Below are 12,566 nucleotides of genomic sequence, written 5' to 3' on the forward strand. Positions count from 1 at the left end.
ACTTATTGGGATTTGTTCAAACTTTGTTAGTGCATGTGGGGACTCCATTATTGACCCAAATTTTCAAATGGCATAAAGGGTACAAAAGATGGTTTAATTACCATTACACTTCATATTTTTTTGGGCACTGATTGAAGTATATAAAAGATGCCATTTTCTATAATGGATAAAGTAAAAAATTGAGGTATTCCAATTCAAATATTAAAAAGTTGAACTTAAAAGGAATATTGATTTTTAAATGATTTCATAAGTCAATTTATCTAATTTCGTATTTGGATTAACTTTCAATCCCAATATTTCATATGGGAGAAATAAAAAAAAAGGGACTCCTTAAAGAATATTACACAAAAGCCGCACCCTAGAATCCTAAAAACAAAATTGTATTATTTCTTGTTTCTATTTTATTCGGAATGATCAAATGATGCCGTTTTAAAGGCTTGTTGGAAAGATGAATCCGGGTAAAATATTTCTTTCAGTTGATTATATCTTTGGATATCAAAGCCTTGAGACTCGATAAGTTTCTTTTGTTTTGCGTTGAACCTGCTTTGATAGAATCCTTCGAAAGAAGGTTCTTTGGACGTTCTAAGGAAAAATGCATATCCGGCCATGAAGTACATGGAAGTGACGTAGAAGCAAATAGGTTCCATCACATCCCATGAGAGTTCCCAAAAGGTTAGTCTCATGAACCCGGCGGTTTGAACCACCAAGTAAGCTAAACCGAGCCAGAGTTCACGACGGACCAAGGAATCAGCTTTCGTATCGATCACGGCTTTTTGTTGCTCCAACTCGATTAATTCTTTTCTTCTCGGGTCACTCGGACCGGGTTCGGGTAAAGGAATTAGACCACCAAGTGCTTTTGCTACCTGTAATAAGAAAAAAATGAAACAAAAACACTTTTGGGTAAAACATGGCTCAATTTCATATTTCCTTTGAATGTTTCCATGTATGACAGCTCAAAAACAACATGAAAAACCAATCAAATAATCAAAAAAGAATTTTAAAAAAATTAAGGGTTTTTTTTGTAAAATACAAAAAATTGTAAAAAAAAAACCAATAAAATAAACAAAACATTGAGTATAAGAAAAAAAAAGGTTATATCAAGTTGAAGCCTTTAAAGTCTATCCTTATCAAATGCTATTCCTTTGGTCAATAAAATTACACAAATTGAACACCAATCAAAAACCCTAATTCCCAATTATCCTTATCAAAGGCTATTCCTTTGGTCAATATAATTACACAAATTGAACTCCAATTAAAAACCCTAATCGCAAATATCCTTATCAAAGGCTATTCCTTTGGTCAATATAACTACACAAATTGAACTCCGATCAAAAACCCTAATTCTCAGTTATCGTTATCAAAGGCTATTCCTTTGGTCAATATAATTACACAAATTGAACTCCAAATAAAAAACCATAATTCCCAATTCCCCCAATCAGTCCCTTTCATTTTCTTTTTCTTGTTCCTCACTTTTCTTACTCACCGTTCTTTTCCACTTGCACCACACAAATCAGAAAAAAGGTATTTAAAAACGGGCCAACGAACCAAGTGTCTCACTTTCCCACCGTCATCCAATTTTTCTATGAATTAACAGTAAAGTTTCTATTTTTTTAATAAATAAATGGGGTGGGGGTAAAGGACTAAAGGCAATGGCTTTATCTTTACCCCTTAGACCCCACTGAAAAAAAATGTGATCTTTGTAATCACAGTGTCGAAGCATGTAAGGGTTTTTTTTTTTTTGGGGGGGGGGGGGGGTTAAATGCTTAATTTGAATTTATATTATTTGAAGCTCTAAGTGAATTAAAATCAAACTTAACAAAATAATCAATTAAGTACTTAATTGATAACTTTGAAAAGTTTGTTCTTAATTCACTAATAGCATCAGAAATAATTTAACACAAATTAAGCATTTAATTTTTATTTTTTGGTTGTTTTTGGGTCCTTCAGTTCTCAGAAACCATCTCAAACCTGGGAAACCTTTAACACTGTGCGTAAAAAATCCTGTGAAAAAAAGAGAAAAAAAGAAGCCACAAAAATACCCACAAAAAAAACCATATCAGTCTTCGGTAGATTCTAATTTCTAATTTAAAAAATATAAAAAAAGATTAAATATTTAAATTTGTGTTGAACCTATGTTTTTTTTCTTATTTTTTTCTATTTTTTTTAATTTCCATCCACCATATGCATAAATCTGTTGTTATCTGTAAGCCAAAAACAAGAACAAAATCTTTTTTTTTTTTTTGACAACAACAAGAACAAAATCTTTTCTGCAAAAAAGAGGGATATTTTTCAAAGAGATAATTATTAAAGGGGGGAAATTAGTTATGTACCTGATCGGGTCGTAAAACGACGACGTTTTCCAGCACGATGACGTTTCCAGATTCATCTAACGATTTAGCGAACTGCAATCCTTGTTCTGGATCCGAACAGCTTTCACCGCAGATCCGAATGAAATCCGAATACGAAATCCAGGTTTTACCTGTCTTCATCAACCTCGTTTTCACCGCTTCCAACTGCGCCACCCTTAATAACTTCTTCAATTCCTGAACCGACAACGAAGTCACCTCCGGCACCACCGGTTTAGCCGTCAAGACCGGGTTCAAGTTCAACCCGTCTAAACGGATCCGATCCTTCGACATATCAATCTCCTTCAACTTCTCAATCAAATCTTTCCCCCTCGGTAACGTCCTCATTGCCGGTGAAACCGCAGATCCTTTATGAAGAAACCGCTTGAACACACCATTACCGGCACCGTTAAGATCTCCCGGATCCGGTGCCATTTCGGCCGTACCTTTCCCGGCATTCTTCGAGATTCGATTTTGAATCGTCGTTGATGAAATCCGGCAATTGGTAACAGCTTGTGATGAAATTTTCGAAATACTGAAAAGCTTCTCCACCAAAGTTTTCTTCAACGCCATTGATGAAATTTAAAGAAAATAATAAAAAAGCTCTTTTTTTCCTGTATTTCTGGGAAAGAGAGTAAAGATTTCAAAGCTTTTGCTTTGCTTGATGATGATGGCAAACCAATAGAGGGTTTAATCCCTTTTTATAGTATCCAACAATGGAGGAAGACGAATAGAAGAAAGAAAAATTATTTTTTAAAATTATTTAAAATAATTAAAAATAACGCGATAATTTAAGAGATTTTGGAGATGGTATTTTAGAAAGGATATTATTGAGGGCTATTTTTTTATTTTTCTTTTTATTTTATTAATTAAATAGTTTTTTATTAAAAAAATTTAAAATATATATATATATATATTTTCTTGTACTTTTAAGTTGCTACCTCCCCTAGGATGTAAATTGAATATATCGGAGGGGGAGACGAGAAATTGGAGGATGTGGTTTTCTCGAGATAAAATATTGAAGCGCGTGATTTATTAAGTCATAACACGTGGATGGCTAAGCTTGAACCAACAAACACCGTCCGAACCGTCTGATCATATGAATATTTATAGTTCGCATCTCTTTTAGATGTTGACTTCCTTAGGTAATCTCATTTCCATAATTTTTTTGATAAATTTAGTTTTAAATGTTTTTATATTTTATTTTATTTTTTAAATTAAATTTAACCATCAATTTTTTAAAAAAATTAAATCACTTTTTTAACAGAAATTTAACTAAAACATTAATTTTTTAATAATATTGAGTGATAATTAGTATAGTAGCTCACAAAATAATTTAATTATAAAATGTTTTATACAGTTTAGATTTAATTTTTTTGAATAATTTTATTATAAATTATAATTATATCTGTTCTTTTTAGTACAATATATTTATAGTTCTTTCTTAATCCATAAATACAAAAATAATATATTTCAACATATTTAAACTTATATATTTTTGTATTAATAATAATATCCATACTGTTATAATTTCGAATTAATTAAAACAGAAAGCAAAGATTCTTTTTGTGTTTATTAGTTTAAGAGAAACGTTCCCGCAAACGTGTCGCCACATAGGTTTTCAGATTTCTTTCTTGACGGTTGTTTGGTAGTCGCGAAAATTCCTCAACGAATTTTCTTTCTCATTGGGTGAGAAAATTTTTCATTAATGACTACACTCAGCTACTGCCCACGTGGGAACATGCAAAATAGAAGTATATTTACCTATATTAAACAGTCTTATCCATACATGCATGTTGATTTTATTTTATTTTTTTGAATAAAACTCGAGCTGTTATAAAATAATTAATGGTTATATCATTAAATCAAATAAAAGAATTTTAATTTATCATATAAAATTCTAACTTCTAGCATTTTCAAATTTAGGTGCTTTGATTTTTTTAAAAATAAAATTATATCGATTTGAATTTATTTAAATAATTTTATTATATGTTCTGATTATATATGTATTTTTTTACACAATGCTTAAAACTATTTATAATCTCTCCTCACACCGGAACCCGCGTCTTCCTACATTAACAATAATACTTATGTTAATCAAGCGAAAACTCAATCGGCATTTATGATTTGGATTTTAAATATGTACTAGATCTTTTTTTCAAAAAAAAAACCTAATATTTAATTATTAAAATAATATCATTAATTACAATAAAATTTAAACGAGATTTTTCCGGTATCATTCATTACCATTTATATTATGAATGGTGATTAAATTTGCATTGAACAAAGGGGGACCTGAATCTATTTTTCAGACTTTTTTTTATTCTAGAAAAACCATTCTTAAAAATGTTTCGAAGCCACCACAATTAATTTTCACTTGAATAAAAAATTTGAATTGATCAATCTAATTTTAAACTTAACTTAAAATAAACTTGACGAAAACTCAAATCGATCCAAATCTGAAATAGTATGAACATTAAATGATCCAAACAAATAATTAAAAATGATTTGAACTTGAAATAACCCGAACTCATAATAACTTGACTCGAAACCTTTGAATAATCTAAACCCTACATAACTTGACGGCTCTGACACTATCTTTATTTGAAATTGACACAAATCAAAAAATTTTAAATCCAAATTCATCTAATTCAACACGAGTTAATTAAAAAAATTCCTAAGGCCATTAGTGGTTATGTCAACAATCTCATCAATCACCTTGGTGGTTTAAAACCATACATACCACCCCATTGATATTCCTATCTTTACTTGTATGTCTTAATTTACAATCACACAATTATGGATTTAGCTTTGCAGCCGTCCATTTAAAATCTTAAAGGCACATTAATGTTGATTTTCCTTTTACTAGGTCCATGTGCCATAAAAATCCACTTGTTTTTATAAGGATTTGGAAGAGAAAAGCACATGAGAAGTTTGTAATTTGTTAATGAGTTTACTTAATTTTCATTTCATTTACATTTTCTAAATTACTCGTCATTTTTTGAAAAATAGGATTAAATATTTCACATCCTCTAAATTGTTACAACAGTAACAAACTAAAAATTAGGTCGTTATATTAAGAGTTGATTTTCAAACTAAAAAATGGGTAAATTAGTCAACATACATTAGTTCAAAGAGTAAATTGATCATTTATTTTAAAAGTTCCATCCATTTATATTGTTAAAAATCAGCATGATTAACGAAATAACCAGACAATGAAGCATGGCGTGTCATGTATAGCTCATATTGATGTATAAGAACTATTTTTTAACAGTAAAAATTGATGTAATTTTTAACAGAATAATTAATTTGCTCTTTTATCTAATATGCAGAAACTAATTTACCCAATTTTTTAAATACGAAAACATGAATGTAGGGTATATATTAAAAGGTAGATGTGAAGTTATTCTTTTGAAAGTTTGGACCCAAGCATCTTAAGTTAACATCACAAACTTCCATGACTTAGAATTTCATTTATCCTCACATCAATCCATTCATATTCCTTTTTTTTTCTTGAAGCACATAATTAAATAATATTAGTGGTGGAAGATGTTCATTGTTTGCAAATCTAGTATGGGTTATACAATATTGGATGCTCAAAAGCTAAGATTTTTTGTCTCTCATGCTTATGGCAATTGCTTGATTAGAGGGTTTCGATTCTAATTCCCACTTCCCAAAATTACAAAAGAGTGTTTAGCTTAAGAAAAGTAATATGAGATTCCAGCATAATATCTCTTGGGTCGAACTTCAATAAAGACATTAAGATGTTATTAATTCTATTAATATATCATTTGAGTTTTGAATATACAAAATAAAAATTATATATTCAATTATGGGAGTTAGGTGAGATGGTAAAAGTCTTTCGAACCCTTAACTAGTGTTTAAGGGTTCGATCCTCACCCTAAGTATGAAGCAGTTTTGAAACTCATGACCAGCATCTACCTCATAATAGACTTACAGAATACGGAAGATTAATTATTAAACTCGCTTCGATAAATATATTGAGAAATCAAAACAATTATGTCTTTAATGAAAGACATTAATGTCCATTAAATAGATTCAATTTTTTTTATGGAAAAACATTATTATTATGTTATATATACATAAATCGTGAATAAGTCCCTAAGCTTTAGAGATTTAATTTCATTTAAAGATTTCTACCAATTGGTATTGGAGGTAATATTTGCCTTTGTCTTTATATATTATATTGAAATATAATCAAGTTAGTGAAATATAATCAAGTTAGTAAAATTATATTGAAATTGAGTTGAGTCGACTCGAGTTAAAGGTTAAAGGTGAAGATAAATAATATTTTTTTCTTAATCTATCTAAAGTAATTATATAAAAAAATCTAATAGTTCATCATAAAGTTTAATAGGCATAATGCTAAATTTAGCCTATAATATTTACATCTTTTATCAATTTAGTTTTTACTCTCTTTTTTTTAGTTAAATTTGGTTCTCAACCTTTTAAAAAGAGTTAAATTTGACTATCAACTTTTAAAATAAAATGGTTGAATTATTATTTTTTAAAAGAAATACGGACTAAAACACAAAAATTTTTAAACATGAGAGCCCGTATTACAATTCTCATGTACTTCATGCTCAATTTTGAAGTTTTATGAAATTCTTTTATCTTTTTTTTAATACTTTATTTTTTAAATATTTTTTATAATTTTTAAATTATTTGTTGATCTAACATATCAAAAAAATAGTGTCATGTCAGCAAGAAATACACTTGAACTACCTAGTGGGTTATAATGCCAAAATTATTTTAAAAAAAACTAAGGCTTTAGCTAACATTTTCATTAAAAAAGCGATTTGACTCTTTTTAATAGGTTGAAAATTAAATTTAGTTTAAAAAAATGCATGCTTAGTTTCCTCAATATTTTTGTGACATAAATATATATCTTATTTTATGTAGTAATAAAATCTGTAAATTTTTCTCATATCATATGTGACATAGTCGTTTTAACTAGTGATAACTATAAAATTTGAAAGGAGTTGATTCTTCTCCATTTTGGATGGATGAACATTACTTACACTAGTCATAAAGATGAACCACTTGCACCTATTGATATTAGCTCTTAACCTAAAATTCCTCTTTATGAATGACTGGAGCTATCAGATGGCTTTAATGTGATGTTTCTAAAGATTAAACTTTTTACTAATATACATGATTTAATTGGAAAGTGTAAACATGTCAGTAATTTATTAAATGTCATTGGTGAACAATTTGAATCTTTATATAAAACCCTAGATAGCACTATAATAAGAAAAATATCATCAATGAAGTTCACTTGTTTAATGTCATCATGGAAATGATGGATATTACAGCTTAACTAAAGGCTATTGAAGTTGACGTGCCTAATTATTTCCTTGTGCACTTTATTTAACAAGACACCATTGATGAATAATTTGAATCTTCAGATAAAACTTTAGATAGCACCATAATGAGAAAAATATCATCAATGAAGTTCACTAGTTTAATGTCATCATGGAAATGAGAGATATTAGGGCTTAACTAAAGGCTATTATGCAGTTTATTTAACAACACTTTCTAGAAAGGTATGGGACTGATACTTAGCAAGAAAATACCGATACTTATCAGGAATGTATTAATACATTTGAAGTAAAAAAACTAAAATGCATGTTGATACATGAAATATAATACTCATTTTCAAATGACTACTTGTGATATTTTATGTATTTTATTTTCCCTTTAGAATAAGCTTTGAAAGGTTTTATGTATGATTGTAAATATATACATACGAAGTGAGAGAATGTCTTTACATCCATCATTAATACCATGACTACACCTTAGAGACCTCATTCTCATGCCCTAAAGAATAGAATTACTTACATTTAGTCATTGTATCTAATCACATATTACAATCAAAGTGGAATCCAAATTATATTTTTCTTGGTTTTTTTTTTCTCAATTGGTCAATTTCAGCTCAAAATACAATTATGCAAGTGCTGTACACATTTGAAATTTTCAAGAAAACGAAATAAAAAAGCAAAATGCAAACATGGAATCCACTAATATCTAAGAATGAAGAAATTCCCATCAAATGTGTATGCTAAAATAGTAATTTTGGTGGAATTTTTTTTTATACAAATTGTTCTAAATGTATTTTAATGCGTTTAAACCTATATCCTTTTATACATACAACAATATCAATGTCATATGTAAAAAACCCTAATCACATTAAAAAAACATATGTGATATTAATAGAAAATATATATCAAATCGATGTTGTAGCCATTTGTGAAAAACCCTAATCACATTCACCAAAAAAAACCATGGAAAGATATTTGAAATTTAATTAATTAAGTTTAAGATATGCTTTTTTACTCAAATACGTATATAATATATGAAAAAAAATTGAATATTGAAACATGCATGATTTAGATGACTATAAAGTTGATTACGTGTTCGTAATTTATTAGCGTTGCTTAATATTAAGAATTGCGACTGCCTTTCTTAATTAATTAATTAAGCACGCCAAGAACAGAAAAAAGAAATATTGTATTTGTTATTGATTAAGTAATTAATTATGTAACCGTTAAAATTAAGTCAAAATGTTGGGCTTTTTATCAAAATAATATATAAAAACAATTAATTACGAAAATAATGTTTTCTATAGTGTTTTTAGATGATACTAATGTGTCAGACAGCATTTCAAAATTATAAAATATTTTTCTTAAATACAGAATGAATATTATACAGAAAGAACAAAATCATTTTTTTTAAGGTGGTGCCACCAATATATATCAGGTCACACCGGTTTGAATTTATTTTAGAAAATGGTGGTTATAAAAAAAAAAAAGGTCAGTTATTGCAGAAACCAAAGTTGGGCTTTCACTAGTTCAACATGATTACTGGTAGTGTGGGCAACGCTTCTTTTACCAAGTGATGGTTAAGGCAACTCAAGGCACATATAACAACGTTATACCTAAAGCTGAAATATGTCTTTGGGAAGAGCAATGGCTTTCCTGTGCCAGTCAAATTAGTTAGCGGGATGCGTTGGTATAATTTTTTTTTTTAAATTCAAACGGGTGTCACTTGACACATTAATGTCACCACTTTAAAAAATGATTTTTTTTTCTTCCCGTATGATATCTATTTTGTATTTAAGGAAAATATTTGTATATTTTTTGGTGTTGCCAGACACATCGGCGGCACCACTTAAAAAATATTTCTCATCGATAATGATTGACAAATAAGTGAGTAGAATTTAGGGTGGTGCCACTTGACAGGTTGGCGGCACCCAATAACATTGTAGAAAACAACTCATTTTTATAATTAACATACAACTTATACTACTTTCGTAATTATTATTTTTATATTATTTTGATTGAAAAAAACTTCGAATGTTTTTTAAGAAAAAAAAAACTGTTTTGAACATGGCTATGTCATTCAAAGCATTTTACCTTAACTCACTTATATTTTTAAATAACTAATTCAAGTCTATTTAACTGTTTGTTCATATTATTTTTTATTTTCTATTTAAATATAATTGTTTTCATTTAATATTGGGTGATTATATATACTTTTACTATCATTATATATATTTTATTTTATTATATTTTAAACATTTTAAAAATATTTACATTATAATATATAGTATTTTTAATTTTCATAATATATAAATTACAATATATATAAGAAAAGAAAAAAAACATATTACTAACATGAAAACAAATCGGGGTCGGACGAAGCTCAAGCTTAGAATATTGAAGTTCAAACTCGATTCATATTTTAAACAAACTTATTCTTTTGTCAAAACCTATTTTGTGGACTTAATAATTTTTTTTCCAAAACCCTTCTAAACATTAATCGGGTCTAGATTCAAATAATAATTTTTTTTTATTTTATGAATCGAAAACCAAACCAATCTAAACTGAATTTAATAAAAGTAACCCAAAACTGAACCAAATATTATGAGTCGAAACAATTTTCGAGTTTCTCAAATTTTTTTCTTAAGGTAAAAAAATCAACGAGAGGATTAGTAGGTTGTTCAACAAATTTGGGGTAATCTTTGCTTAAAATGCCTACTAATTTATTCGAAAGCGTGCTTTTTGGGTTAGTGTTAGCCCTTTAGAGCATTTTCTTTTATATGGGATATAGCTCTTTGCTTATATTCATTTTAGGTCTTAGATTGATATAACTCAAAATTATTAGAGTCTAAATTAAATCCGTAATTTAACCGGTTCGGTTTATATAATCATCTTTAAGAGTTGATATTCAACATATTTATGGCATGTGATCTCATTAGTACAAAATTGTTGTTCGGTTTAAAAAACATTCATGCCCAAATTTGAATTAAATTTGACTTGATCGAATAATATCTATTTGTATTAATCATATAATATAAAAAGAGAAAATGTTTTGTATACTGTAAGCGAAATTTTTAGATTCTACAAATAAAGTTAAGGGGTTGATAAGTATTGTATAGAGGTATAGTAAAATATTAAAAAATAAATATTTCGATTATTCAATCATTATTTATATTTATAAACTCCTTCGATATGTATCTTTATAATTGAAAATCTAGAAAAATTAAGATTGTATATATAAATTTAAATAATTGAAGAGTTTTTTTTGCTTCATTCAATCTGTTCTGTTGTAAAAAATAAACACAACAACGTTCAAAAGTTTAACATTACAGTATTCCAAAAAAAAACACATTTAATCACTAATATGCCTACTTTTCGAATAAAGCAATAGCTCATCACCAAGCTTTAAACATTTCCTCACGATTTATACCTGCAATCATCAAGGAAGCTTTCATTTCGTTTCTATTCTTTTCTTCCATCGAAAAAATAACATTTCCTACCTTCTCAATGTCTTTTTCAATATCTGCGAAAGTTGCTTGAAGAGACCATGGTCTCATTGACTTATTTGCACACTAATTAAACACTACTATTGAACCAAGTTCTATAAATAGAGAATCATTTAGCTTCTATGTCATAGCTAAAAATACTTCCAATGCTACCATCACTGCGCCAATCTCTGCCAAATCAGTATCAATTGTTGCTACAGATCCTGAAAATAAAGCTCGTGACTCCCTCCTTATCTCTCAAGGCACCTCCATAACCTACTCTATCCTCGTTTACAATCCCATAAACATTAAACTTTAAATATTCATGTGAAGGAGGGCACCATATCAATAAGTGATATTAACTGAAAATATATATATCAAATCGATGTTGGAGCCATATGTGAAAAACCCTAATCACATTCACAAAAAAAACCATGGAAAGATATATGAAATTTAATTAATTAAGTTCAAGATATGCTTTTTTATTCAAATTTGTATATATAATATATGAAAAAAAATTAATGAAACATGCATGATTTAGATGACTTTAAAGTTGATTACGTGCTCGTAATTTATTAGCGTTGCTTAACATTAAGAATTGCAACTGCCTTTCTTAATTAATTAATTAAGCACGCCAAAAACAGGAAAAAAAATTATTGTATTTGTTATTGATTAAGTAATTAATTATTTAAAGTTAAAATTAAGTCAAATGTTTGGCTTTTTATCAAAATAATATATAAAAAAATTTAATTACGAAAATGATTTTTTATAGTGTTTTTGGATGATACCAATATGTCAAGGGGCATTTAAAATTATACGAGTATTTTTCTTAAATACAAAATAAATACCATACAGAAAGAACAAAATTATTTTTTAAGCTGATGCCGCCAATGTATCATATGACACCGGTTTAAATTTATTTTAAAAAAATAGTTGTTATAAAAAAAAAGTTAGTCACTGCAAAAACCAAAGTTGGGCTTTCACTAGTTCAACATGGTTACTGGTAGTGTACGCAGCACTTCTTTTACCAAGCGATGGTTAAAGCAACTCAAAGCACATATAACAACGTTGTACCTAAAGTTGAAATATGTCTTTGGGAAGAGTGTGCCAGTTAGGCACCACTTTAAAAAAAATGATTTTCTTTCTTCTTGTCTGGCATTTATTTTTATTTAAGAAAAATACTTATATATTTTTGGGTGTTGCCTGACACATTGACGGCACCACTTAAAAAATGTTTCCCCCCAATAATAATTGACAAATGAGTGAGTGGAATTTAGGGTGGTGCCACTTGATAGGTTGGCGGCACCCAATAACACTGTAAAAAACAACTCATTTTTATAATTAATTACAACTTATACTATTTTCGTAATTATTATTTTTATATTATTTTGATT

At 28.2% G+C, this 12,566-nt stretch overlaps 1 protein-coding gene across 2 annotated transcripts; it reads right to left on the reverse strand.

Annotated features, from left to right (window-relative positions):
• Positions 1-255: 255 nt before the first annotated feature.
• On the reverse strand, positions 256-3,027 carry LOC121203440 (calcium uniporter protein 2, mitochondrial). 2 transcript variants are annotated; one of them, XM_041080790.1, is made up of 3 exons: positions 2,331-3,027; positions 1,969-2,001; positions 256-863 (listed from the first exon to the last, which is right to left on the reverse strand). In XM_041080790.1, exons 1-3 carry the CDS (start codon positions 2,916-2,918, stop codon positions 402-404), a joined length of 1,083 nt encoding a protein of 360 aa, XP_040936724.1. In that variant the 5' UTR covers positions 2,919-3,027; the 3' UTR covers positions 256-401. The 2 variants fall into 2 exon arrangements, with proteins under 2 accessions (XP_040936724.1, XP_040936727.1); XM_041080793.1 differs by lacking the exon at positions 1,969-2,001.
• Between the last annotated feature and the right edge of the window lie 9,539 nt (positions 3,028-12,566).

This window comes from Gossypium hirsutum, chromosome A02, assembly GCF_007990345.1.
Source record: "Gossypium hirsutum isolate 1008001.06 chromosome A02, Gossypium_hirsutum_v2.1, whole genome shotgun sequence".
NCBI lineage: Eukaryota > Viridiplantae > Streptophyta > Magnoliopsida > Malvales > Malvaceae > Gossypium > Gossypium hirsutum.